We start from the raw sequence: 24,316 nt of genomic DNA, 5'->3' as shown, positions 1-24,316 counted from the left end.
ACAGTGTAAGGAAAAGTAATAATATATTACAATCTAATGTTACTTTTTTAAGCTAAGCGTGTAACTTACACTCCAAAAATGACATTTGCTGCTTGTTCAAACTACTTATTTAAAATGCAGTGGTGGAAAGAGTACTGAAAAATCATACTCAAGTACTGTAGTGCTTGAGTATAAACTGTAAACTGTAGTGCAAGTGGAGTAAAAGTATCTGTTGTAAATATTACTCAAAGTATGAGTAAAAAATAGCTCTTTTAAAAGTACTCAAGAGTTGGTAGTATTAAACTGTGAAAGGCTGATATGTTTACATGCAATTTGTGAGTGTGTGTGAAAACGTAACATTCTGTAGTGCATTTAGTTATTGTTTGAGGCTATTTCAGGCATCATACACTCTCAAAAATTGCTGCTTGTTCAAACTACTTATTTAAAATGCAGTGTTCGAAGTGCTCAAGTAAAAGTACTATTACTTACCCAAATATTTAGTGCAAGTAGAGTAAAAGTATCTGTTGTAAATATTACTCAAAGTATTACTAAAAGTAGCTCTTTTAAAAGTACTTAAGAGCAGTGTTGGGGAAAGTTACGTTAGAAAGTAATGCATTACAATATTGAGTTACTCCCCAAAAGAGTAACTGGTTGCCTTAGTTTTTACAGTAAGTAATGTGTTACATTACTTGCGTTACTTTTTATTACCTGGATGAGGCTTGATCTCTTTCAGGGCCTGCTCACAGTATGCTATCCGAACCGTGCCCAGGCCGGATCGTTTGAGAAGTGTGAGTGCTCTGAATCGGGCTCAGGCACAGTTCACTTGGCCGGCCCTGGCCTGCTTTGAAGATAGCCCGGTTCACTTGGTCTTTAGCGCAGTACGCTTGTGTGTGAGTGCAAAACACGGCAAAGCCAGAAACTGAAAGCGAGACGTAACTTTTAAGGGACTGTTTCATACGCGTTAATTAATCATTCTTACTGTTCAATTAACGCAAACTGTCGTAGTTTATTAAAGATGCAAACCTCTCACTGCACGAAAGCTCCGCACCTTCAGAAAACCTCCTAATTCCTGCAGCACGAGGATTTGTTTATTGTTTATGAGCATCAAAAATGGCGGATATATTTGACTGCGTGTCGCTGCATATCAAATGACTTAAACGACGATATAACTGAAGAAATCTCCACTGTGCTGAGCGAGAGCGCTTCTGACCTGCGCATCATCGATGATGTAAGTGTGCCCAGGCCTGAATGTATTGTGAGTGCAGGCCGTCGGGGGAGACAGGAGGGGGGCCAAGCGTGCTTTGGCCCGGTTCAAAGCAACTGTACATAGTGAGAGTACGCCCTCAGATCTTGTTTTTTTTTTCTGTATTTTTTATTAGAGAAGCTTTGCAATTAGCAACACACTCTACAAGCTTCATTTACCTGTTTAAAAAGCATATCAAAAATAATATTTTAGGATAATGTTATCTGAGAACTTCCTGACCACAGAGCTCTACATGCCGTGTATACAGATTATTGAACGTCTAAAGCAATGTGTTTGCTGCTTTTGTACTATTTGTCTTAAGCAAAATCACTGTGTTTAGAGATCATTTCCTTTTCTTTGATGCGTTCAAAATAATGAACACATTCTCTCATTGACTGCGTGATTCTTTGTGTCTACTTTAATTTTAATTCTAATTTTAATTCAGCGTGCATTAGTTTACTCGTTACTGAAGCCCCGTTTAAGGCAAGGCAAGTTTATTTATATAGCACATTTCATACACAGTGGCAATTCAAAGTGCTTTACATAAACAAGAATAAAAGAGACAAATATAAGAAAATAATAAAAACAAATAATAAAAATGATTGAAAACAGATTAAAATGTGTTAAAACAGGTTATAAAAGAATGAAAAAGAAGAGAAAAACATATTAGTGTGATCTGTGGGACATAACACAGTGCTCATTCAGTAAAGGCACAGCTAAACATATTCTGTGTTTTCAGTCTTGATTTGAATGTGCTTAATGTTGGAGAACATCTGATCATTTCTGGAAGCTCATTCCAGTAGCGGGAGGCGCTGTTAGCAGCTGAAGGCCGATTCACCCTGCTTTTACTGAACTCTTGGAAATTCTAGTTTATATGATCCTAATGATCTGAGTGATCTGTTAGGTTTGTATTCAGTGATCATATCTGTAATGTATTGATGTCATAGGCCATTCAGTGATTTATAGACCAGTAATAATACTTTAAAATCTATTCTGAATGTAATTTGGAGCCAGTGTAAAGATCTGAGGACAGGTGTGATGTGCTCTGCTACGTTTACACTAATATGTTACGTTTTAAAAAGTATACATTTTGCTACGGTTACACCTTCCGTCCACACTACCCCAGAGTTTTCGAGCACCAAAAACGGAGCGTTGTGAAACGCAGAAGAGGCTGTTTTCATTTTAAAGCGCTGCTGCTCCGTGTCAGTGTGGATGGGGGAAAACAGAGACATCTGAAAACGGAGGCCTGGCTACAGCAGACAATCAGATTTTTTTTTAAGCCAATAGTCCTGGACAATAATATATTTGTGCATATACATTAGATTAGTCAGTGCCGAAGCCCAATCTGGAGCTAATCTACACTCAAAAAAAACAAAGAATTGTGTTGATTCAGCTCATTTTAAAAATGAAGTTTGAACAAGCAGCAAAAATATTTTTGTGGTTTTTTATTAAGTTGACTTAATAAATTTGTGTTGGGATAACATGAAGGAATTGCATGGAACCCAGCATTTTTTACAGTATTAGAAAAAAACCTACGATTATGGTCCAAAAATGAGCACACCCAAATTAATATGTTAGGGAAATTATTGCAGTTTTTCTCAGTGGCTTTGGTGCATTTCTCACAACACTATTTACATTTGCACAACAGTTAATGCATTTCTCAAAACAATTAGTACAAACTGCAAAACCTTGTTGATAACCTGCAAAAGCGTGTCACTTGCTCAAAATGGAGAGCTTATTCTTCAACAGCAAGTATTGATGTCAATGAAAGTGTCAGTGTCATCAAGATGAAAAGTCCTAACATCACTGTTTATGAACAAGATAGTCACATGACTTGTCATGTTTTCATGATGACAGTTTACTCTCTACTTTTTTCCCAATGCAAAAAATTCAGATTTTGGTGACGCGTCCTGAAAATCCTCAAGACAGCACTATATACTATTTACACCGCCATTTAAACACTACAGTTAAGTTAGACATCACTACATTTAGTGAGCTATCTGAGTACAAGACACTGAATATGTATGTTTTATATTTTTACTGCAGATGCTCTTTGTAATTCTAATTTATTCACAGCATTGTGTAAAAGAATAAATACACCCTTATTTACAACAAACATAAACTTTCTTTGTGTAGAGCTGTGCACAATTGTGAACAATATTGCAGTACATATTGAAACTGAATCTACAACATACACAGATCTGTATATCATTCATGAGATTGTTCAATTTAGAAGACATTTTCAGGATTTTTTTTTATATAATATTAGCTTGACAGATTTTGTCAACTAGTTCAACATTTTTGTATGTAATGACTCAAGTAATGTAATGAGGACTATTATTTTAACATGGAATGACTATTCAGCGTTCACAAGTTTAGTTAATTGGACTGACATGACATAAGCAAATAATGTTATAAACAGCAGAGAGTTGTGTGAAAGCAATTGATGCATGTCCAAAAGCATTCGCAATTTGTTGGAAGGAATGAGAAACTGCTACTATGATGTGCACAAATGACTATTGTTTTGAGAAATGCTTTAAGTGTTGTGCAAATGTCAATAGTGTTGTGAGAAATGCACCAAAGCCACTGAGAAAAACTGTAAATAAACATTTTAAAAAGAGCAAAATTCAAGAGAAACTAAAAATTTGACTTTTTTTGTGTGTTTTTTGTTGTTGTAATATTTTGCATTAATTTTATTGTATTGTCTTTCTGTTTCTAAGAAATGTTGGGTGACTAAAAGGTTATTTTAACAAATATTTATGTTTAATACATCTGTTTTGTTCAAATACAGCAAGATATATGAATTATATTCACTGAGAAATGTATAAAAATGTTCAATTTTAAAATGACGTGTACTCATTTATGCCGAACACTGTACTTTTTATGGAAAATAATGTGAAAGTATGTTTTTTTTAAGAGTAGGATAGGCTTAAAATTGTAAGATATAATCAACATTGTATTGTAAATGAATAGACAGACAGACAAACGGATAGATAGATATTCAGACAGACAGACCGACAGACAGAGGGATAGATAGATATTCAGACAGACAGATAGAGAGAAAGAGAGAGCAGGGATCAACATCCAATAATTTAATTCAATTCAAGTTCATTTGTATAGAGCTTTACAATAATTATTGTTACAAAGCCGCTTTAAAGGTGCACATTATTGCATTACAGTCACATTTGGACAAGTTAAGGTTACTAGTTACTGTAACTTTATTAGATACTAATAAATTTAATTAACTTGCAACTAATAGCTTTTAACAGTCAAAGTTATTATATTTAAACATCGTTAACCTGCAGTTATATAGTATACAGGTGATGTCTATGTGTACATGTTCAATGAAGTGTATTAAGTGTATATGTTGCCCTAATAATGCAATGGGGTATATGCACAGCTAGTGTTTTTCAGCCAATGATAAACTTCCAGTGAAAGCTTGATGTGACTATTTTCATTTTCTCTAGGTTGCTTTTAAAGTATTGCTGTTGTAATGTAATTACAATACATTCAGTTAAATAGACTTAGTCTTTCATCTCGTTTTACAACAACTAAACGAATGCTTGAGTAACCTCTAGCGCAGTCAGGATCAGCAGAAACTCTGTTGAAAATTATATTAAAATCATATTTTAAAGACATGGCAGGGGGAAATGGAATTTAATGCGGTGCTTCTTGCCCTGTCTGAGACCCACTTTATATCGTATATCTATCAAGATCCCTGATTTTTGAAGAAATATGAAAAAATTCAGACCTTAAATGTAGCAATTTCATAATGAAAAAACAGTCCACCGGAAGCGTTGAGGCTGCCTGGCTGAAATTAAAAGTTTGTGTGCATATACTGTACCCCATTCACAACCTTTAATAAATTGAAAAAACAATGAATCAAAACGTTGTTATTTAATGGATTTTTTTGACAGTGTTATCTGTTTATTAAAGGGAAAAATTGTATTATATAAAAGGATTTTGATTATCAGTTATTATCTTAATGTATGTGTAACTACATTAAGTTTAGTTAAGTTTAGTCTCTGTTTAAAGTAGCAGGGATGTAATGAGATAAATTCAGCGACGAGATGATCCCAAGGTTTCTATAATCCTGGACCAGGCCGCATCCTGAGCAGCTGCTGTGGTGGTCATGGTGAAGTGGAGAGCATGAGACTGATTCCTGTGACGCTCCAGGGACAGACGATTCTTCGCTGAGGTCCAGCGTTCTCCAGCCTACGGCGCCTAGACTGCAGCTTTGCACAAGATGTTTGGCCGGTGGAGAAATGGTCGTGCCCAACTGAGCCTGGTTTCTCTCGATTTTTTTTTTTAAATCTTCACTTTCGCCAATTGGTGAAGTTTTTCCTCGCCGCTGTCGCCACTGGCTTGCATAGTTCGGGATCTGTAGAGCTGCACATTGATGGATTTGCTCTTCAGTGTTTGGACTCTCAGTAGTGATTATTAAACCACACTGAACTGAGCTAAACTGAACTGAACTTAAACTCTAAAACTGAACTGACACTGTTTCAATTTACTATGATCTTCTATGTGAAGCTGCTTTGACACAATCTACATTATAAAAGCGCTATACAAATAAAGGTGAATTGAGTAAATGTATATATTGTGTAGTACCTTTTCATGAAGTAAATGAATATGGCAAGTAATTTTCATGTAGCGTTACATAACAATCTCAGTATAATAATTCATGTCATTTTAATCACGAAATACTGTTATATCATGCGTTTGTTTCTATCATTTAATTGTGTATTTACTTCTTTTATTCAGTCACAGCTGTTTTAGGTAGAAACACCAGAAACTTGTTCACGGAGAGAGTCTGCTGCAAACGCCAGAGTCACGTCATCTACATCGGCAAAGGTTCGTCATGAAGAATTATTATAAAGTATTTCATGATTGTGAGTTTCTGTAAATAAAACAGAAATAATACAATATAAAATAATCTAATTTAATAATATAATATAAGAATATAATGTAATATTGCTGGGCAAAGATTAATCATGATTAATTACATCAAAAATAAAAGTTTGTTTTGACAATATATATGTGTATTATATACGCTAACTGGCCACTTTATTAGGTACACCTGTCCAACTGCTCGTTAATGCAAATTTCCAATCAGCCAATCCCATGGCAGCAACTCAAAGCATTTAGGCATATAGACATGGTCAAGACGATCTGCTGCAGTTCAAACCGAACATCAGCATGGGGAAGAAAAATGATTTAAGTGACTTAGAACGTGGCATGGTTGTTGGTGCCAGACGGGCTGGTCTGAGTATTTCAGAAACTGGTGATCCACTGGGATTTTCACGCACAACCATCTCTAGGGTTTACAGAGAAAAAGAGAAAATATCCAGTGAGCGGCAGTTCTGTGGGCGCAAATGCCTTGTTGATGTCAGAGGAGAATGGCCAGACTGGTTCCAGCTGATAGAAAGGCAACAGTAACTCAAACAACCACTTGATACAACCGCATTATGCAGAAGAGCATCTGTGAACACACAACATGTCCAAACTTGAGGAGGATGGGCTACAGCAGCAGAAGACCACACCAAGTGCCACTCCTGCCAGCTAAGAACAGGAAACTGGGGCTACAATTCACACAGGCTCACCAAAATTGTACAATAGAAGATTGGAGAAAAGTTGCCTGGTCTGATGAGTCAGGCTGCTGCTGGTGGTGTGAAGGATAAATAAATAAACATTTTCTCAAATATATGCATACATATGTGTGTTTATACACAGTACACAGACATAAATTATGCCAAAACAAGCTTTTATTTTGGATGTAATTAATCATGATTAAATTGCCCAGTACTTATATGTATTATATTTATAGGTATTATAATTTGTATTATTTATATTGATTTGTTAATTTATTGTAAAGAATCAATCTAGCTGTTTAAGTAGTTTTGATCTTCCCTTTGAAAATCATTTGTCTTAATTTCATCCCTTTTGTTTTGATGTAACAGATATTTCTGGCAGTCCTGTGAAGGTAGATGTGGGCGTGTGCAGAACGCACTGTGGCCAATCCGCGCATTTTGTATCATTAGAGGCGGGACTAAGAGCCTCTAAATATTCCTCAATGCTCGATTTCCTGCGACATAAAAAGGTAAAGCGATTCCACAGCTGAACACAAGATGGCAAAATTTTTCGGAATCAAAAGTATCCCTAATAACAGTCAACATTGTGTATTATGGATTAAACATGAATATATATATATATATATATATATATATATATATATATATATATATATATATATATATATATATATATATATATATATATATATATATATATATATTTGATATTACTAAACTAATATATCTTAAAAATGAAGATATATTTCATTAATTTAACTCTTGCTTGCTTTTGAGTGTACTAATTTTACATCATCTTTTTCTTTATGTATTTAAACAAATAATAAAAATAGGTATAAATACATATACAGTTGCAATCAGAATTATTAGCCCCCCTTAAATTTTTTTTTTTATATTTCCCAAATGATGTTTAACAGAGCAAGGAAATTTTCACAGTATGTCTGATAATATTTTTTCTTCTGGAGAAAGTCTAATTTGTTTTATTTTGGATAGAACAAAAGCAGCTTTTAATTTTTTAAAAACCATTTTAAGGTCAAAATTTATTAGCCCATTTAAGCTAATTCTTTTTTCGATAGTCTACAGAACAAACCATCATTATACAGTAACTTGCCTAATTACCCTAACCTGCCTAGTTAACCTAATTAACCTAGTGAAGCATTTGAATGTCTCTTTAAGCTGTATAGAAGTGTCTTGAAAAATATCTAGTCAAATATTATTTACTGTCATCATGGCAAAGATAAAATAAATCTGTTATTAGAGATGAGTTATTAAAACTATTATGTTTAGAAATGTGTTGAAAACATCTCTCCGTTAAACAGAAATTGGGGAAAAAAATAAACAGGGGGCTAATAATTCAGGGGGGGCTAATAATTCTGACTTCACCTGTATATATCTATTTCTCAGTGAATGTAAGTCATATATGTTGGTGCATTTAAACAAAACAGATTTAATAAATGTATATGTTTATTTAAATTATATTTTAGTCACCGAACATCTTTAGAAATAGAAGAATAATACAGTTAAATGCATGCAAAATATTGGGAAAAAATTTAAAACTCCAAAATTTCATCTTTTTTTTTTGTTTTGCTTTAATTTTGCTCTTTATATATATATATATAATATTTGTCCCTAACATATAAATTTGAATGTATTCATTTTAGAAGCTATTTTAGATTAGCTACAGATTTGGCTTCAGTACTGACTAATCTAATGTATATGCACAAATATATTATTTTTGTAGCTTCTTTTAGAAAATAATAATTTGAATGAAAGATTTGCGAGGTGTGAACTCATATATAACTCATACATGTTGAGAACTTAGTATAGTTGAAATCAGAATTATTAGCCCCCCTGTTTATTTTTTCCCCCAATTTCTGCTTAATGGAGAGAAGATTTTTTTCAACACATTTCTAAACATAATAGTTTAATAACTCATTTCTAATAACTGATTTATTTTATCTTTGCCATGATGACAGTAAATAATATTTGACTTGATATTTTTCAAGACACTTCTGTACAGCTTAAAGTGACAGTTAAAGGCTTAATTAGGTTAACTAGGCAGGTTAGCGTAACTAGGGAAGTTATTGTATAACGATGGTTTGTTCTGTAGACTATCGGAAAATATTGCTTAAAGGGTGTAATAATTTTGACCTTAAAATGGCTTTTTAAAAATGAAAAACTGCTTTTTTACTAGCTGAAATAAAACAAATAAGACTTTCTCCAGAAGAAAAAATATTATCAGACATACTGTGAAAATTTCCTTGCTCTATTAAACATCATTTGGAAAACATTTAAAATATATATTCAAAGGTGGGCTAATAATAATTCTGACTTCAACTGTATATAATATACTAAATATATATATTGTACTATATACGACTAATTTTTTTAAAACTTTTTAATTACTCTGAGTTTCAGATTACAGTCATCTTTCCATAGTAGTCTATTTATCTGTCCGTTTACAAACTGCTTTAAAAGGGAAATGAACTCAGATCATATTTTTTTCTCATAACGACTACAGACGAGACATCTGGATCTTTCCTCCTCCTCCTCTTCAGAGGTGATCATCGGTTCTCCGTCGTGTGGTTTGAGCTCCAGCTGTGAGCCAGCCGGTATCCGTGTGGATCCAGTGATGCTGTTTGAAGGTCTGCGAGAGATCGAGATCATCCAGGACTGTCACTGCGAAGCCAAAATTAGCCAGTGTGTCCGAGCGCCAGCACTGAAAACATACCACTCCAACACGGCGTATGAGACCGTCATAGATGCAGGCAAATGTGTCGGATCCAAAGGGGAGCCAGGTAAATCACTGTGCATCCAGCCGCAATCTAGTACTGGGAAACACCCATACACTCTCACATTCACACACACTCTCATACACTATGGTCACTTTAGTTCATCCAATTCACCTGTAGCGCATGTGTTTGGACTGTGGGGGAAACCGGAGCACCCAGAGGAAACCCACACCAATAAGGGGAGGAGATGCATACTCCTCACAGTAATGCCAACTGCCCCAGTTGGGACTCAAACCAGCAACCTGCTTGCTCTGAGGTGACAGTGCTAACCACTGAGCCACCATGCCACCTGCTGGAGAAATTATAGGTAATAATTATATCCCTAAATTCACGCATTAATAAATAAACATGTTATCTTTCATCTCACAGAGGGATTTTCATGCGTTCCCACTAAGTTTGATTCCACCCTCATCGAAACGCCAAACAAAGTGGAGCTGATCCAAACTGTGGCCCAATGCAAACTAATGGAGCGATGCTACCGAATGCCGTATGTGGAGTATCATTATGAGACCACCTACAGCGATGACGGAGTCCAGATTGAAAGTCTGAGGGTGAGCAAAACGTCAGATTATTACAAATGTGTGAGCAAAATAAGCATAAGTCAATTCAAATTTGTTTTATGACAAATTATGAGTGTTTTATTTGAGGTTTCAAAGTAACATGTTTGTATGAAAGGCAATTTTTAGCCCTTCTGTGAAATTTTATATATATTATTGTTCTCCAAATATTTCTCAAGTGCTGTTTAATGGAGAGTTTTTTTGTCACACATTTTTAAACATGATATTTTTAATAGCTAATGTCTAAAAACTAATTTCTTTTGTCTTTGCCTTGATGACAGTACATAATATTTGATGTTCAGCTTAAAGTGACATTTAAAGGCTTAGCTAGGTTAATTCATTCATTCATTCATTTTCTTTTCGGCTTAGTCCCTTTATTAATCTGGGGTCGCCACAGAGGAATGAACCGCCAACTTATCCAGCACATGTTTTGTGCAGCGGATGCACTTCCAGCTGCACCCCATCACTAGGAAACACCCACACACACACACCCATTCACACACATACACTATGGACAATTTAGCTTACCCAGTTCACCTATAGCGCATGTCTTTGGACTGTGGGGGAAACCGGAGCACCCGGAGGAAACCCACGCCAACACGGGGAGAACATGCAAACTCCACACAGAAACGCCAACTTACCCATTCAAACCAGCGACCTTCTTGCTGTGAGACGATCGTGCTGCCCACTGTGCCGCCGTGTCTCCGGTTATTATTATTATTATAATTATTATTATTATTATTATTTCCCAGTGATGGGTTGCAGCTGGAAGGGCATCCGCTGCGTAAAACATGTGCTGGATAAGTTGGCGGTTCATTCCGCTGTGGCGACCCCTGATTAATAAAGGAACTAAGCCGAAAAGAAATTAATGAATTAATATTATTATTATTATTATTATTATTATTGGTAATAGTAATAAAAGCAATGACTGGAGTAATAATTACTACATACAATAATAAAGAAGTTATTTAAAGTTTTAATAAATATTTAACAATTAATTTTTTTTTACATTTAATATATATGTATTTAATACATAATAATACATAATTTAATACATAATGTATATGTATATTTTTATTATATGAATTGTATTTTTTTTATTATATTTATTATATTTTTAAATATTATATATTTTATTATTATATTTTATCTATTCATTTCTTTTTGGCTTCATTCCTTTATTAATCAGTGGTCGCCACAGCGGAATGAACCGCCAGCTTATCCAGCACATGTTTTACGCAGCGGATGTCCTTCCAGCTGCAACCCATCACTGGGAAATATTTTATCTATCATCTTTTATTTATTTTTTTATTAATTTATTATATTCTAGCCAAACTAAAAGAAATAAGACTTTCTCCAGAAGAAAAGTTTAATAGAAAATACTGTGAAAAATGTTCTTATGTATTAAAAACCACTTAGGAAAAACTTTTAAAAAAGTAAAAATTTTTCAAATGTATTTATATCATGGTGGTCTTTGTTAAAAGCTTGGCTCAGGAACTAGTTGACAAACCAGCAGTGGTGTGAAGTAACTAATTGCAAATACTCAAATTACTGTAATTGAGTAGTTTTTGTCAGGAATTGTAGTTTTAAAAATGTGTACTTTGACTTTCACTTGAGTACATTTTTAGTGCTGTATCAGCACTTTTTCTCCAATATTGTCCTTCAACCTACAGTCACTACTTAATTTTTTATTGTCTATAAAGATTGGCTGAGTAGAAAAATCTGTCCTGCAATTCCTGTCCAATCAAATCGAATCATACAGAACAAAATCATAACTCAAAATCATTACATGCAATGACTGAGACACTGTTTAGATGCATGTCACTGATGAGATGACGGATGTTTACTGTACACTCTCAGAAATAAAGCTACGCAACCTGTCACTGGGGTGGTACCTTTTTATAAGGTACGCATTTGTACCTAAAGGGTCCATATTGCTACCTTAAAAGCATACATAAGTCCCTAAAAATTTAAGAGGAACACTTTTGTACTTTTAAGTACTAATATGTACCCTTGAGGTATTAATATGGACCTTTAAGGTACAAATTTGTACCTTTTGAAAAGGTACCACCCTAGTGACAGCTAATGTACCTTTATTTCTGAGAGTGTATAATCACAATAGCCTCAAACACTAATTAAATGCACTACAGAATGTTACGTTTTCACACACACTCACAAATTGCATGTAAACGCATCAGCCTTTCACAGTTTAATTCTCCCTACTCTTGAGTACTTTTAAAAGAGCTACTTTTTACTCTACTTGCACTACATTTTTGAGTAAGTAACGGTACTTTTACTTGAGTGTGATTGCTCTTTCCACCACTGCAAACCAGTAACTGCAATGTTTGCTAAAAAAGAAAGGAAGTCTAATGCTGAAGGATATCACAGCAGGAAATGCGTTAAGTCAAAGAGGAGATTAGTCGTTTCCATGTGATCCGTGCCTGTTTTCTCCATTTGTTGAACTAAAGGATCAAGATCCTGATCCATTTCCCACCTCCATACATTTGCAATTCAGATTTCCCTAATTGGACAGCATTAAACTTGAGTGTTGACTCGTTCGCACTAAATAACTACTTAAAGGGATAGTTTATCCAAAAATGAACATTCTGTCATCATTTAGCCATCCTACAATCATGTTTCAGTTTGTTTCTTCTGTTAAACACAAAGGAAGATACACCGAAGAATGCTGGAAAAAAACAACCATTGACTTCTCTTGTATTTCTTCGTACTATTATTGTCAATGTCTGCTTTTTTCCCCAACATTCTTCTGAATATCTTCTTTTGTGTTCAACAGAAAAAAGAAATTCATAAATACTTTCATGCATGTAAGTGATGAGGAAATGTCATTATTAGGTAAACCGCCTCTTTAATGCTGGAAAAACCTATAAATGCACACAAAACAATCATGCACATCCTAAAATTTTAAAGAAGCACTCAAAGAGCCTTCAATCTCTACCATAGACCATGAACAAATATTTAAGATTATTATTATTTTTTATAGTTTCTTCAAAGTTTTTCACATTTTAAAGAACAAACCCCAATGTATGTATATATATGTATATATATGTATATATATATATATATATATATATATATATATATATATATATATATATATATATATATATATATACACAGTTGAAGTCAGATTTATTAGCCTCTGAATTATTAGCCTCCCTGTTTATTTTTCCCCCCAATTTTTCCCCCCAATTGTTTAATGGAGAGATTTTTTTCAACACATTTCTAATCATAATAGTTTTAATAACTCATTTCTAATAACTGATTTATTTTATCTTTGCCATGATGACAGTAAATAATATTTGACTAGATATTTTTCACTTCTATACAGCTTAAAGTGACATTTAAAGGCTTAACTAGGTTAATTAGGTTAACTAGGCAGGTTAGGGAAATTAGGCAGTTATTGAATAATGATGGTTTGTTCTGTAGACTATCGAAAAAATATATATAGTATAAAGGGGCTAATAATTTTCATAAAAATTTAAAACTATTTTTATTCTAGCCGAAACAAAACAAATAAGACTTTCTCCAGAAGAAAAAATATTATCAGACATACTGTGAAAATCTCCTTGCTCTTTTAAACATCATTAAGGAAATATATTTAAAAAAAAAAAGTTATTCAAAGGGGGGCTAATAACTCTGATTTCAACCGTATGTGTGTGTGTGTGTGTATATATATATATATATATATATATATATATATATATATATATATATATATATATATATATATATATATATATATATATATATATATACAAATTAATCAAATTAAATACTGTTAATATTTATTTAACACTCAGACTTCAACTGTATATACATACATATATATATATATATACATATATATATATATACATATATATATATATATACATATATTTATATATATATACAGTTGAAGTCTGAGTGTTAAATAAATATTAACAGTATTTAATTTGATTAATTTGAGTATATATCTGACCTCCCCAAACTGATTAAGATTTGTATTTATATACTTTATGATTATTTTTATTGTGTTATTTTTATTTTATTATGTAATTGAATGGTAGAGAATTTTAATTACATTTGTTTAAATAATGTAATGTTTATCATTCCGCTATACTAAAATAAAAAATAATAAAATAGAAATACTATTTATATATAGTTGAAGTTAGAATTATTTGCCCCCGTTTATTCCCACCCCCATCCACCCCAAATTCTGTTTAACAGAGAGATTTTTTCAACACATTTCTAAACATAATAGTTTTAATAACTCATTTCTAATAACTGATTTATTTTCTCTTTGCCATGATGACAGTAAATAATATTTGACTAGATATTTTTCAAGACACTTCTATACAGCTTAAAGTGACATTCAAAGGCTTAACTAGGGTAATTAGGTTAACTAAGCAAATTAGGGTAACTAGGGAAGTTATTGTATGTATATATATATATATATATATATATATATATATATATATATATATATATATATATATATATATATATATATATATATATATATATATATATATATATATTCTTTTTTTTCTGTGCTAGCCCTAATATGTTTATTGTGGAATTAAATCATTTGAAACGCACAATTAAAATGATGTCTTAAAGGGACAGTTCACCGAAAAATGAAAATGACTTCATCGTTTACTCCCCCTTGTGTGCTTTTAAACCTTTACGTGTTTCTTTCTTCTGTTGAACACAAAAAGAAGATATTTTGAAGAATGCTGCTTACTGGCACCCATTGACTTCCATATATTTTCTATAAAGGAAAAAATTACTATGAAAGCTGCCAGCAACCAGCATTCTTCAAAACATCTCCCTTTTTAATATAGGAAAATACTACTATAGAATTCATTGGGTGCCAGCAACCAGCATTCTTTAAAACATCTAATTTTTTAATATAGGAAAATATTACAATGAAAGTAAATGGGTGCCAGCAACCGGCATTCTTTAAAACATTTCCCTTTTTTAATATAGGGAAATACTACTAAAGAAGTCAGTGGGTGCCAGCAACCAGCATTCTTCAAAACATCTCCCTTTTTTAATATAGGAAAATACTACTAAAGAAGTCAGTTGGTGCCAGCAACCAGCATTCTTCAAAACATCTCCCTTTTTTAATATAGGAAAATACTACTGAAGAAGTCAGTGGGTGCCAGCAACCAGCATTCTTCAAAACATCTCCCTTTTTTAATATAGGAAAATACTACTATGGAAGTCAGTGGGTGCCAGCAACCAGCATTCTTCAAATCATCTCCCTTTTTTAATATAGGAAAATACTACTAAAGAAGTCAGTTGGTGCCAGCAACCAGCATTCTTCAAAACATCTCCCTTTTTTAATGTAGGAAAATACTACTGAAGAAGTCAGTGGGTGCCAGCAACCAGCATTCTTCAAAACATCTCCCTTTTTTAATATAGGAAAATACTACTATGGAAGTCAGTGGGTGCCAGCAACCAGCATTCTTCAAATCATCTCCCTTTTTTAATATAGGTAAATACTACTAAAGAAGTCAGTGGGTGCCAGCAACCAGCATTCTTCAAAACATCTCCTGTAACGTTCAACAGAAGAAAGAATCTAAAATAGGTTTTGAACAAGTGATGATGACAGAATCTTCATTTTTGGGTAACCTGTCTTTTTAAAATCAGTCCCAGTTGCGCTCTGAATCTGCTCGTTGAACACATCCGCGTCAGATCCGCGTTCTCACAGGCTGAAGGTGCGAGGAGGCCACAAATGGTCCCTGCAGGTGCCAAATCAAAGCCGTTCGCATGTTAACAGGACGTCCCGCATTCACAGTAGGCACTGACGGCCATCCTCTCTTGTGTTGCTAATGTCTTGCAGGAAATAGATGTGGGCAGATGTTTGGGAAGCTGCACCTCGGGGAGCCGCTGTCTTCTCAGGTACACGCCGATATCACACACACACACACACACACAGCTGATCAAACAAACACATTTACATTCATCTTTACATTAATCCAGAGCAAAAACCTGTGAAATCTGAATTATTTTTCAAATATTTCCAAAAAGTGTAGTATTTTTTGACATTTAAAGCATAATAGTTTCAATAACTCATTTCTATTAACTCATTTTTTGTCTTTGCCATGATGACAGCACATAACATTTGACTAGATCTTTTTCAAAACAATAGTATTCAGCTTAAAGTGACATTTAAAGGCTTAACTAGATTAAAGTTAACTAAGGAAAGTCATTGGACAACAGGATCTCCGATGAAAATATACTCCAATAATATTAATATTAGCTTTGGGTTTTTTAATCCAGCCAAACTAAACTTAAAACTTTCTCCTGAAGTCAAATATAACAGGAAACACTGTGAAAGTAAAGTATATTTTCTGTGAAACATCACTTGGAAAGTCACAGGACGGCTAATTATTTTGTCTTTCTTTGAATGTGTTATTAAAGTATCAGACACACACACACACACACACACACACACACACACACACACACACACACACACTTCCCTATTAATGTAAAAATATTTTTAAAAATTTCACACAAATTTATTTATTTATTTATTTATTTATTTATTATATTAAGTTACATGACAAACATTACAATATTAACTTGATTACATATGTTATACTACCACGATATACTTTATTAACACATTCAAAATCTGTGACATTTAGTTAATTTGAAGAAACTTTTAACAGGGGGTGATGCTGTGGCGCAGTAGGTAGTGCTGTTGCCTCACAGCAAGAAGGTCGCTGGTTCGAGCCTCGGCTGGGTCAATTGGTGTTTCTGTGTGGAGTTTGCATGTTCTCCCAGCGTTTGCGTGGGTTTCCCCCACAGTCCAAAGACATGCGGTTCAGGTGAATTGGGTAAGCTAAATTACCCGTAATGTATGAGTGTGGAAGGGCATTCGCTGCATAAAACAAATGCTGGATAAGTTGGCGGTTCATTCCGCTGTGGCGACCCCAGATTAATAAAGGGACTAAGCCGAAAAGAAAATGAATGAATGAATGACTTTTAACAGAAAATATAATTATTTTTCACAGTATTTCCTATTACATTTGTCTTGTGGAAAAAGTTTTACATTTATTTTGGCTGGATTAACTAAATCAGCTAATATTAATATTATTAGAATATGTTTTCATGCAAAAATATTTAATGAAAAAAAGTCAAAACAACAAATGTTTTTATGTTGATTTATTTATTTATTTATTTGTTTGTTTATTTGCTTGTTTGTTTGTTTGTTTGATATGGACACCAAAATTACACTGGACAGCCAAATGCATTTGTTTGAGTGTTTAAGCAAACTTGCTAATTCTCAACACCTGTCCACAGGAGGCTTGACAAAATTGACAAAATGGAACTATAATAAAAAACATATACACAGCATTATAATTCTTTACATAAAATTACTGGAGCAAAAGCAAAGGCGACATGATCCAACAAACTAACAGTAGACTATTTGTGCAAACACTGCTGTTTTGCTTTTAACCACTTTTTAAAAACACTACTACAAATATTTATAATACTTTCTGATTTTAAGCTAACAGGTAAATCATTCCACAGTTTGGCTCCCTTTACAGAGAAGACAGAATGACCAAATGAGGTCTTACACTTTGGCACTAGACAGTCACCATTAGCAGATATCCGTGTGACTCTGTGAGAGGTTTGATGCCTACTGATTAGATCTGAAAACAGCATTGTAACATGATTATTTAAACATTTAAAAACCAATTTAAGATCATTAAATTTAATAAACTTATCAAAACTAAAAAGGTTATGTTTACATAAAACTTCACAAAGATGCCATCGCATAGACTTTAAGTCCATCATTTTAACTGCTTGTTTATATATTGAGTCAATAGGCTTCAATGTAGTTAAAGAGGCTTGTGACCATGATGTAATGCAATACGTCAAGTGAGAGAATATCATTGTGTGCATGTATAATTTTGCAGTATGATATGTTAACTTATTATAATAAGCTATTCTTATTATAATATACATAAGATATGCTTTAACTTTTTATAATAAGTTAATCGGGTTTTAACTAAATTTATTAGGTTTAACTTCATATGTTTTGTCAGTTTACCTGATTTGATGAAGTTAATTTGATTCGACTAAAAAAATTAAGGCATGCAACATAACGCAATATTTGATATATGCTACACAATATGTAAAAATATATATTCACAATATTATATATCTCATTTTAGGTGAACCATATTTCATGTGAAGTTAAATCTAGTTCTCTTTAGCCTTTGAAAGCTATTTTAAATCTATTTGTGTGACTGCTTTTCAACTTTGGCTATTAGCATTTATTAGGGCTGAATGAAAATGTGATAAGCGCTAGAATTGCTAAATAATGCAAAACCTGATACAATATTTACAAAATTTATAGACCTTTTTCTTCGTTGCTGCATGGAGGCCGCCACAGCAACCAGTGTCTTCCGCTAGAATGCTAAGAACTTCCGTTTATAACTGCTAAATCTTGATCTGAAAATGGTTGTCAATATCGTTTGGAGTGGCGTGCGGAGTGTTTCTGTGATCCACAACTTTGAGTTTGAAGGGTGTGTGTTAAAGCCTTGCTTCTGTCAGATGCGGTTCAAGCGCGAGAGAAAAACATTCTCCTAATTCACTGCCGTCAGATTAGATGCTGAAATACAGCGTCAGTGTTCCTGATCTGTCAGCTGCTATACTGTACTCCGCAGCTCTTCAATGCACACACACACACACACACACACACAGAAACAATATCTCACTGCATTAGAGCTAGCCATATTACTGGCATTAAACTAGCAGGTATTTAAGCCATGCAATTTCCAAAAATGACCAATAAAAGTCTGTTACTGATACTATTCTGGCTGATTTGCTCGTTGATTCTAATCGGGAGCAGTTATGTTTCATTTAGTTAGTTTGTGTTGTGTTGTATTTACCACTGTTTGTGTTTTTCTAACATTACAAAACAGCACTTTATTTTCACTTTGTGACATTTCAAGAGTTCACACTTAGCTGATGATTCATCAATAGCTTGTTTGGCATGCTGTCCTGGGACAGAGCCCCAAGCTCAAGGGATCCTCGAGCCCGGGGCTTCCTCCCGTTTGCAGAGCGAGAGGGGAGCCTGAGCTCGGTGGATCTCAGAACTCCCCGTCTGCAGTAGCTAAGGGAACATGTGAGGGAAAAAAGGGGGCTAGACAAATGTTCCATTGTTATGCATGATGTATATATTTGGATGGTGGGAGGAAACCGGAGAACCCGGGGAAAACCCACGCGGATACGGGGAGAATATACAAACTCCTCACAGAAACACCTACCGACCTGGCAGGACCAGGGTTGGCAGTGTTCTTGCTGTGGGGCTAACAGTGCTAACCACTAGGCCTCCGTGCCGCCCGATCTAAAGTGAAGGAGAATGGGGAGGAAGGGGGGTTTCTTCCAAACGAAGATAAAGTGAACTGAAGACTGTGGTTATTTGTAGTAGCTTATGGCTCGTATGATTGGATGATACTGATTAGCTTAATACGAGACCGGCTGTGATAAATCATAAGCACGTGATCCTCTCGAAATTAGTTTATTAATAACCCTCACTTATTAAATCTGTGTTAGTGGGACAGTACAGGCTACGTGTGTGTGTGTCAAATATTTTGGTGAATTACGTTTGTTTGGGTTGGTTATATATTTGAAAGAAGAGAAAATATTCACTTTAGCGATGACGAGGCTTTATTTAAACAAGATGCCCTCTGACAACGAGGAAAAATACCTGGCAGCAGTTGATTTCTATCATATTAGATCACATGTTTTTAAATGATCAGTTCAATTCAATTCAATTCACCTTTATTTGTATAGCGCTTTTACAATGTAGATTGTGTCAAAGCAGCTTCACATAAAAGATCATAGTAAATTGGAACAGTGTAGTTCAGTTTGTAGTGTTTAAGTTCAGTTCAGTTTAGCTCAGTTCAGTGTGGTTTAATAATCACTACTGAGAGTCCAAATATTGAAGAGCAAATCCATCGATGCGCAGCTCTACAGAGACAAATGACAGAGGTGTCGCTTATGCAAAATAGCCTATGAAATACTCTTATCCCAAACAAACATCTATACCATGGATCTCAAACTGAGTTCCTGGAGGGCCGCAGCTCTGCACAATTTTGCTCCAACGCTAATCAAACACAGCTGATCCAACTAATCGAGGTGTTCAAAAGAGTCTCGAACACCTTCATTAGTTGCATCAGCTGTGTTTAATTAGAGTTGGAACAAAACTGTGCAGAGCTGCGGCCCTCCAGGAGTTGAGTTCGAGACCTACAGTATATACTAACCTTAAACCAAAATCATCCAGATCTTGCTTATGAGGGCTAGACTTTTTTGAAGATGTTGAAGAAGTGACATTTAAAGTCTTAACTGGGTTATCTAGGCAGGTTAGGGTAATTAGGCAAGTTATTGTATATCGATGGTTTGTTCTGTAGACTATCAAAAAAAAAAAAAGCTTAAAGGGGCTAATAATCTTTAGCTGAAATAAAACAAATAAGACTTTCTCCAGAAGAAAAAATATTATCAGACATACTGTGAAAATTTCCTTGCTCTGTTAAACATCATTTGGGAAATATTTAAAAAAGAAATAAATCAAAGGGGGGCTAATAACTCTGACTTCAACAGTATATACACTACAAACTTGTAAAGGTAAATATATATTTATAAGAAGATGAATTCATGCAGACTTAAAAAAGAAGGTCATAGTAAATTGAAACAGTGTAGTTCAGTTTGTAGTGTTTAAGTTCAGTTCAGTTTAGCTCAGTTCAGTGTGGTTTAATAATCACTACTGAGAGTCCAAACACTGAAGAGCAAATCCATTGATGCGCAGCTCTATAGATCCCGAACCATGCGAGCTAGTGGCACAGCCGCGAGGAAAAAACTTCACCTATTGGTGAGCGTGAAGAAAAAACCTTGAGAGAACCAGGCTCGTCCAGAAGGTGGCGCTAATCGACAACAGGATTAGTTCAAAGACGTTAAAAACAAGTAAAATAGATTAAAACTATCGTTTCAAAGCTGTCCAAACGTGACTGTTTATACACATCAGCAGCCAACCGGAAGTTCTTAGCATTCTCCTTGCGCATACACGCAAAGCATAATGGGTAATTTTGAGTTCTAAGAAAAAGGTCTATAAGCCAAATGTTTCACATTGCTTCAGGGACCAGAAAGCATCACTACAACTTCAGAAAGTGAACAGCCACGTTTTACTCTTGATTATGCAAGTCAAACATTCGATCATTCATTTTCCTTCAGCTTAGTTCCTTGTTTATCAGAGGTCACCACAGCGGAATGAACCACCAAATATTCTAGCATATGCTTTATGCAGTAGATGCCCTTTCAGCCGCAACCCAGTGCTGGGAAACACCCATACACTCTCACATTCACAAACACACACTCATACACCATAGCCAATTTAGTTCACCTATAGCGCATTTGTTTGGACTGTGGGGGAAACTGGAGCACCCGGAGGAAACCCACGCCAACACGGAAAAACATGCAAACTCCACACAGAAATGCCAAATGGCCTAGCCTGGACTCCTTCTTGCTGTGAGGCAACAGTGGTAACCACTTAGCCACCGTGCCGCCCTGATTACACATTAATCATAAATATTATATATGTTAACAGTAGGGATGTAACAATTCACCGTGAGCCGGTTGAAATGTTGAATGAATTGCGATACATGTTTTGAACAGAGGGGGCGCTGTGTTTGAATTCGTTTTAAATTTGTAATTTAGCTGCACAGTGAAAGTTTTAGTTTGTTCATATAAAAGAGTCTTCTTTAGATTGTATTATTCACTTTTTTATTTGATTATTTGATCATTTGGTTATTGCGGAAAGATTTTTAGTAAAAAAAAAAGAGCAGCATTTGAGAGAAAATTAAAAGGCTCGTGTTCACCTTAAATTTGTCTCAAATAATTTTGTTTAAAAAATCGTGACTAAATGGTGAGATTATCGTGAATCGAATTGTAAGTCAGGTGAATCGTTACATACCTAGTTTACACGATACAATTTTGATATATTAATAAGTATTGAGCATCATTTTAACATTTTAAACAGTCTGCCCTAAACTTAAAAACCCGATCTCTGTTTATTTATTATAGTTTAAAACTATTTGTGAGGTTTTTTTTGTCTGTGTGTGTGTGTGTACGTGTTTTTGTGACATATCAGGACACAAATCTGTATAATGACATAGGTATGACACAGGTATTACAAAAAGGAGGTGAAATATGAGGACATGGCGACGTCCTCATTTCTCAAAAAGCTTATAAATCCCACAAGATGAGTTTAATCAGAGAGTAAAGCTGTACACATCTCCTGTGATGGTTGGGTTTAGGGGTTGAGTGGGGTGAGGGCAACACAATATACGGTTTGGACAGTATTAAATGAATGGAAACCTATGTAATGTACCCACTTTTCACAAAAACAAACGTGTGTGTGTGTGTGTTTCTGCAGGAGTGTGTCCGATCTGGGTGAATGTCTACTCTGGGCTGAAGGACAGGGAAAGGCGTGTGTTCCTCAAAACTACCAGAGTCACGCTTTACTTACTCAAAAGGGCCAAATCCGCACTGTTGATGCCATCACTTCTTGTCTTTGCCAGTCTTAAACACAGTGCCGCCTAGTGGAGACTGGACCAAGACCGTGTGCATTCATGCATTGCCAGCTTAAAGGCATGATGCTGTTCTGTAATATATTTAAATAATGTAAAGTATTTTGTAAATAAAATCTATGTGAAAACTGAAAGGCTCTTTTGGATTACATGAAATGGAGCATGCAATGTTACGCATGCAAATCATGTCTCGGTTTTAAATCACGTCACAAATCAACCAATAATCAAGACATTAGCAGGAAATGCAAATGACACAGAGGCGTCGCTTATGCAAAATAGCCTATGAAATACTCTAATCCCAAACAAACATCTATACCATGGGTCTCAAACTGAATTCCTGGAGGCCGCAGCTCTGCACAGTTTTGCTCCAACGCTAATCAAACACAGCTGATCCAACTAATCGAGGTGTTCAAAAGAGTCTCAAACTCCTTGATTAGTTGTGCAGCTGTGCAGATAGATAGATAGATAGATAGATAGATAGATAGATAGATAGATAGATAGATAGATAGATAGATAGATAGATAGATAGATAGATAGATAGATAGATAGATAGATAGATAGATAGATGGCTATGTAGATAGATGGGTAGATAGATAGATAGATGGCTAGATAGCTAGATAGATAGATAGATAGATAGATAGATAGATAGATAGATAGATAGATAGATAGATAGATAGATAGATAGATAGATAGATAGATAGATAGATAGATAGATAGATAGATAGATAGATGGCTAGATAGATGGCTAGATAGATAGATAGATAGATAGATAGATAGATAGATAGATAGATAGATAGATAGATAGATGGGTAGATAGATAGATAGATAGATAGATAGATAGATAGATAGATAGATAGATAGATAGATGGGTAGATAGATAGATAGATAGATAGATAGATAGATAGATAGATAGATAGATAGATAGATAGATAGATAGATAGATAGATAGATAGATAGATAGATAGATAGATAGATAGATAGATAGCAATTGTTCATGATTTATGCTAATGCTAAGCAAGTAAATTGAAACATCCAGAAGCATATTTGCAAAAGCTCATTATAGTCTTTGAAGGTGTAATAAAGTGCAACAAAGGCGAGACGTGTTTAAAGTGTAAACAACGTATTTACTTTGATTTTAAAGCTTGGATGATGAATCAAATCACAGAAACTAAAACAAATGCTAGTTAACCCTCGAAAGATGTCAATCCGACAGCCAGCTTCATTGGCATCATAACAAAATCTACTGAGCTTCTAATGAAAACAAACAATTATAAATGAGAAATTAACCTAGTCTAAAGTCGCTTACATTTACATTAACTGCCTATTGATTCAGACTCGCAAATGCCCATTAATGTACTCGCTGATCCATGCCTGATCCAGTCATTAAAATGAGGCTATTGCTATTTTGCTCTGTTTGAGCAGGTGTGTTTGGCATTAACATGAAGACACAGGGCACATGCTGGATCCTTCTCACAGTGTTTGTCGAAATAATTGTTGTTCCTGTAACACATTAACCTCCTTTGTCTCAGTTAATGGATCC

The 24,316-nt window shown here is 34.4% G+C and overlaps 1 protein-coding gene across 1 annotated transcript in view; it reads left to right on the top strand.

Moving 5' to 3' along the window:
* pnhd (pinhead) overlaps nt 1-22,802 on the top strand; it is a 22,960-nt gene extending 158 nt beyond the window's left edge. The window contains exons 2-7 of the mRNA XM_056468384.1: nt 5,987-6,076; nt 7,183-7,322; nt 9,335-9,611; nt 9,975-10,156; nt 16,014-16,072; nt 22,623-22,802. Of these exons, the coding sequence (XP_056324359.1) occupies nt 5,987-6,076; nt 7,183-7,322; nt 9,335-9,611; nt 9,975-10,156; nt 16,014-16,072; nt 22,623-22,773 (899 nt within the window). The 3' untranslated portion in view covers nt 22,774-22,802. The remainder of the gene's footprint in view (nt 1-5,986; nt 6,077-7,182; nt 7,323-9,334; nt 9,612-9,974; nt 10,157-16,013; nt 16,073-22,622) is intronic.
* Nucleotides 22,803-24,316: the final 1,514 nt, after the last annotated feature.

This window comes from Danio aesculapii, chromosome 2 (assembly GCF_903798145.1).
Source record: "Danio aesculapii chromosome 2, fDanAes4.1, whole genome shotgun sequence".
In the NCBI taxonomy this organism is placed as follows: Eukaryota; Metazoa; Chordata; class Actinopteri; order Cypriniformes; family Danionidae; genus Danio; species Danio aesculapii.
This window is presented reverse-complemented; position numbering and strand designations above follow the sequence as displayed.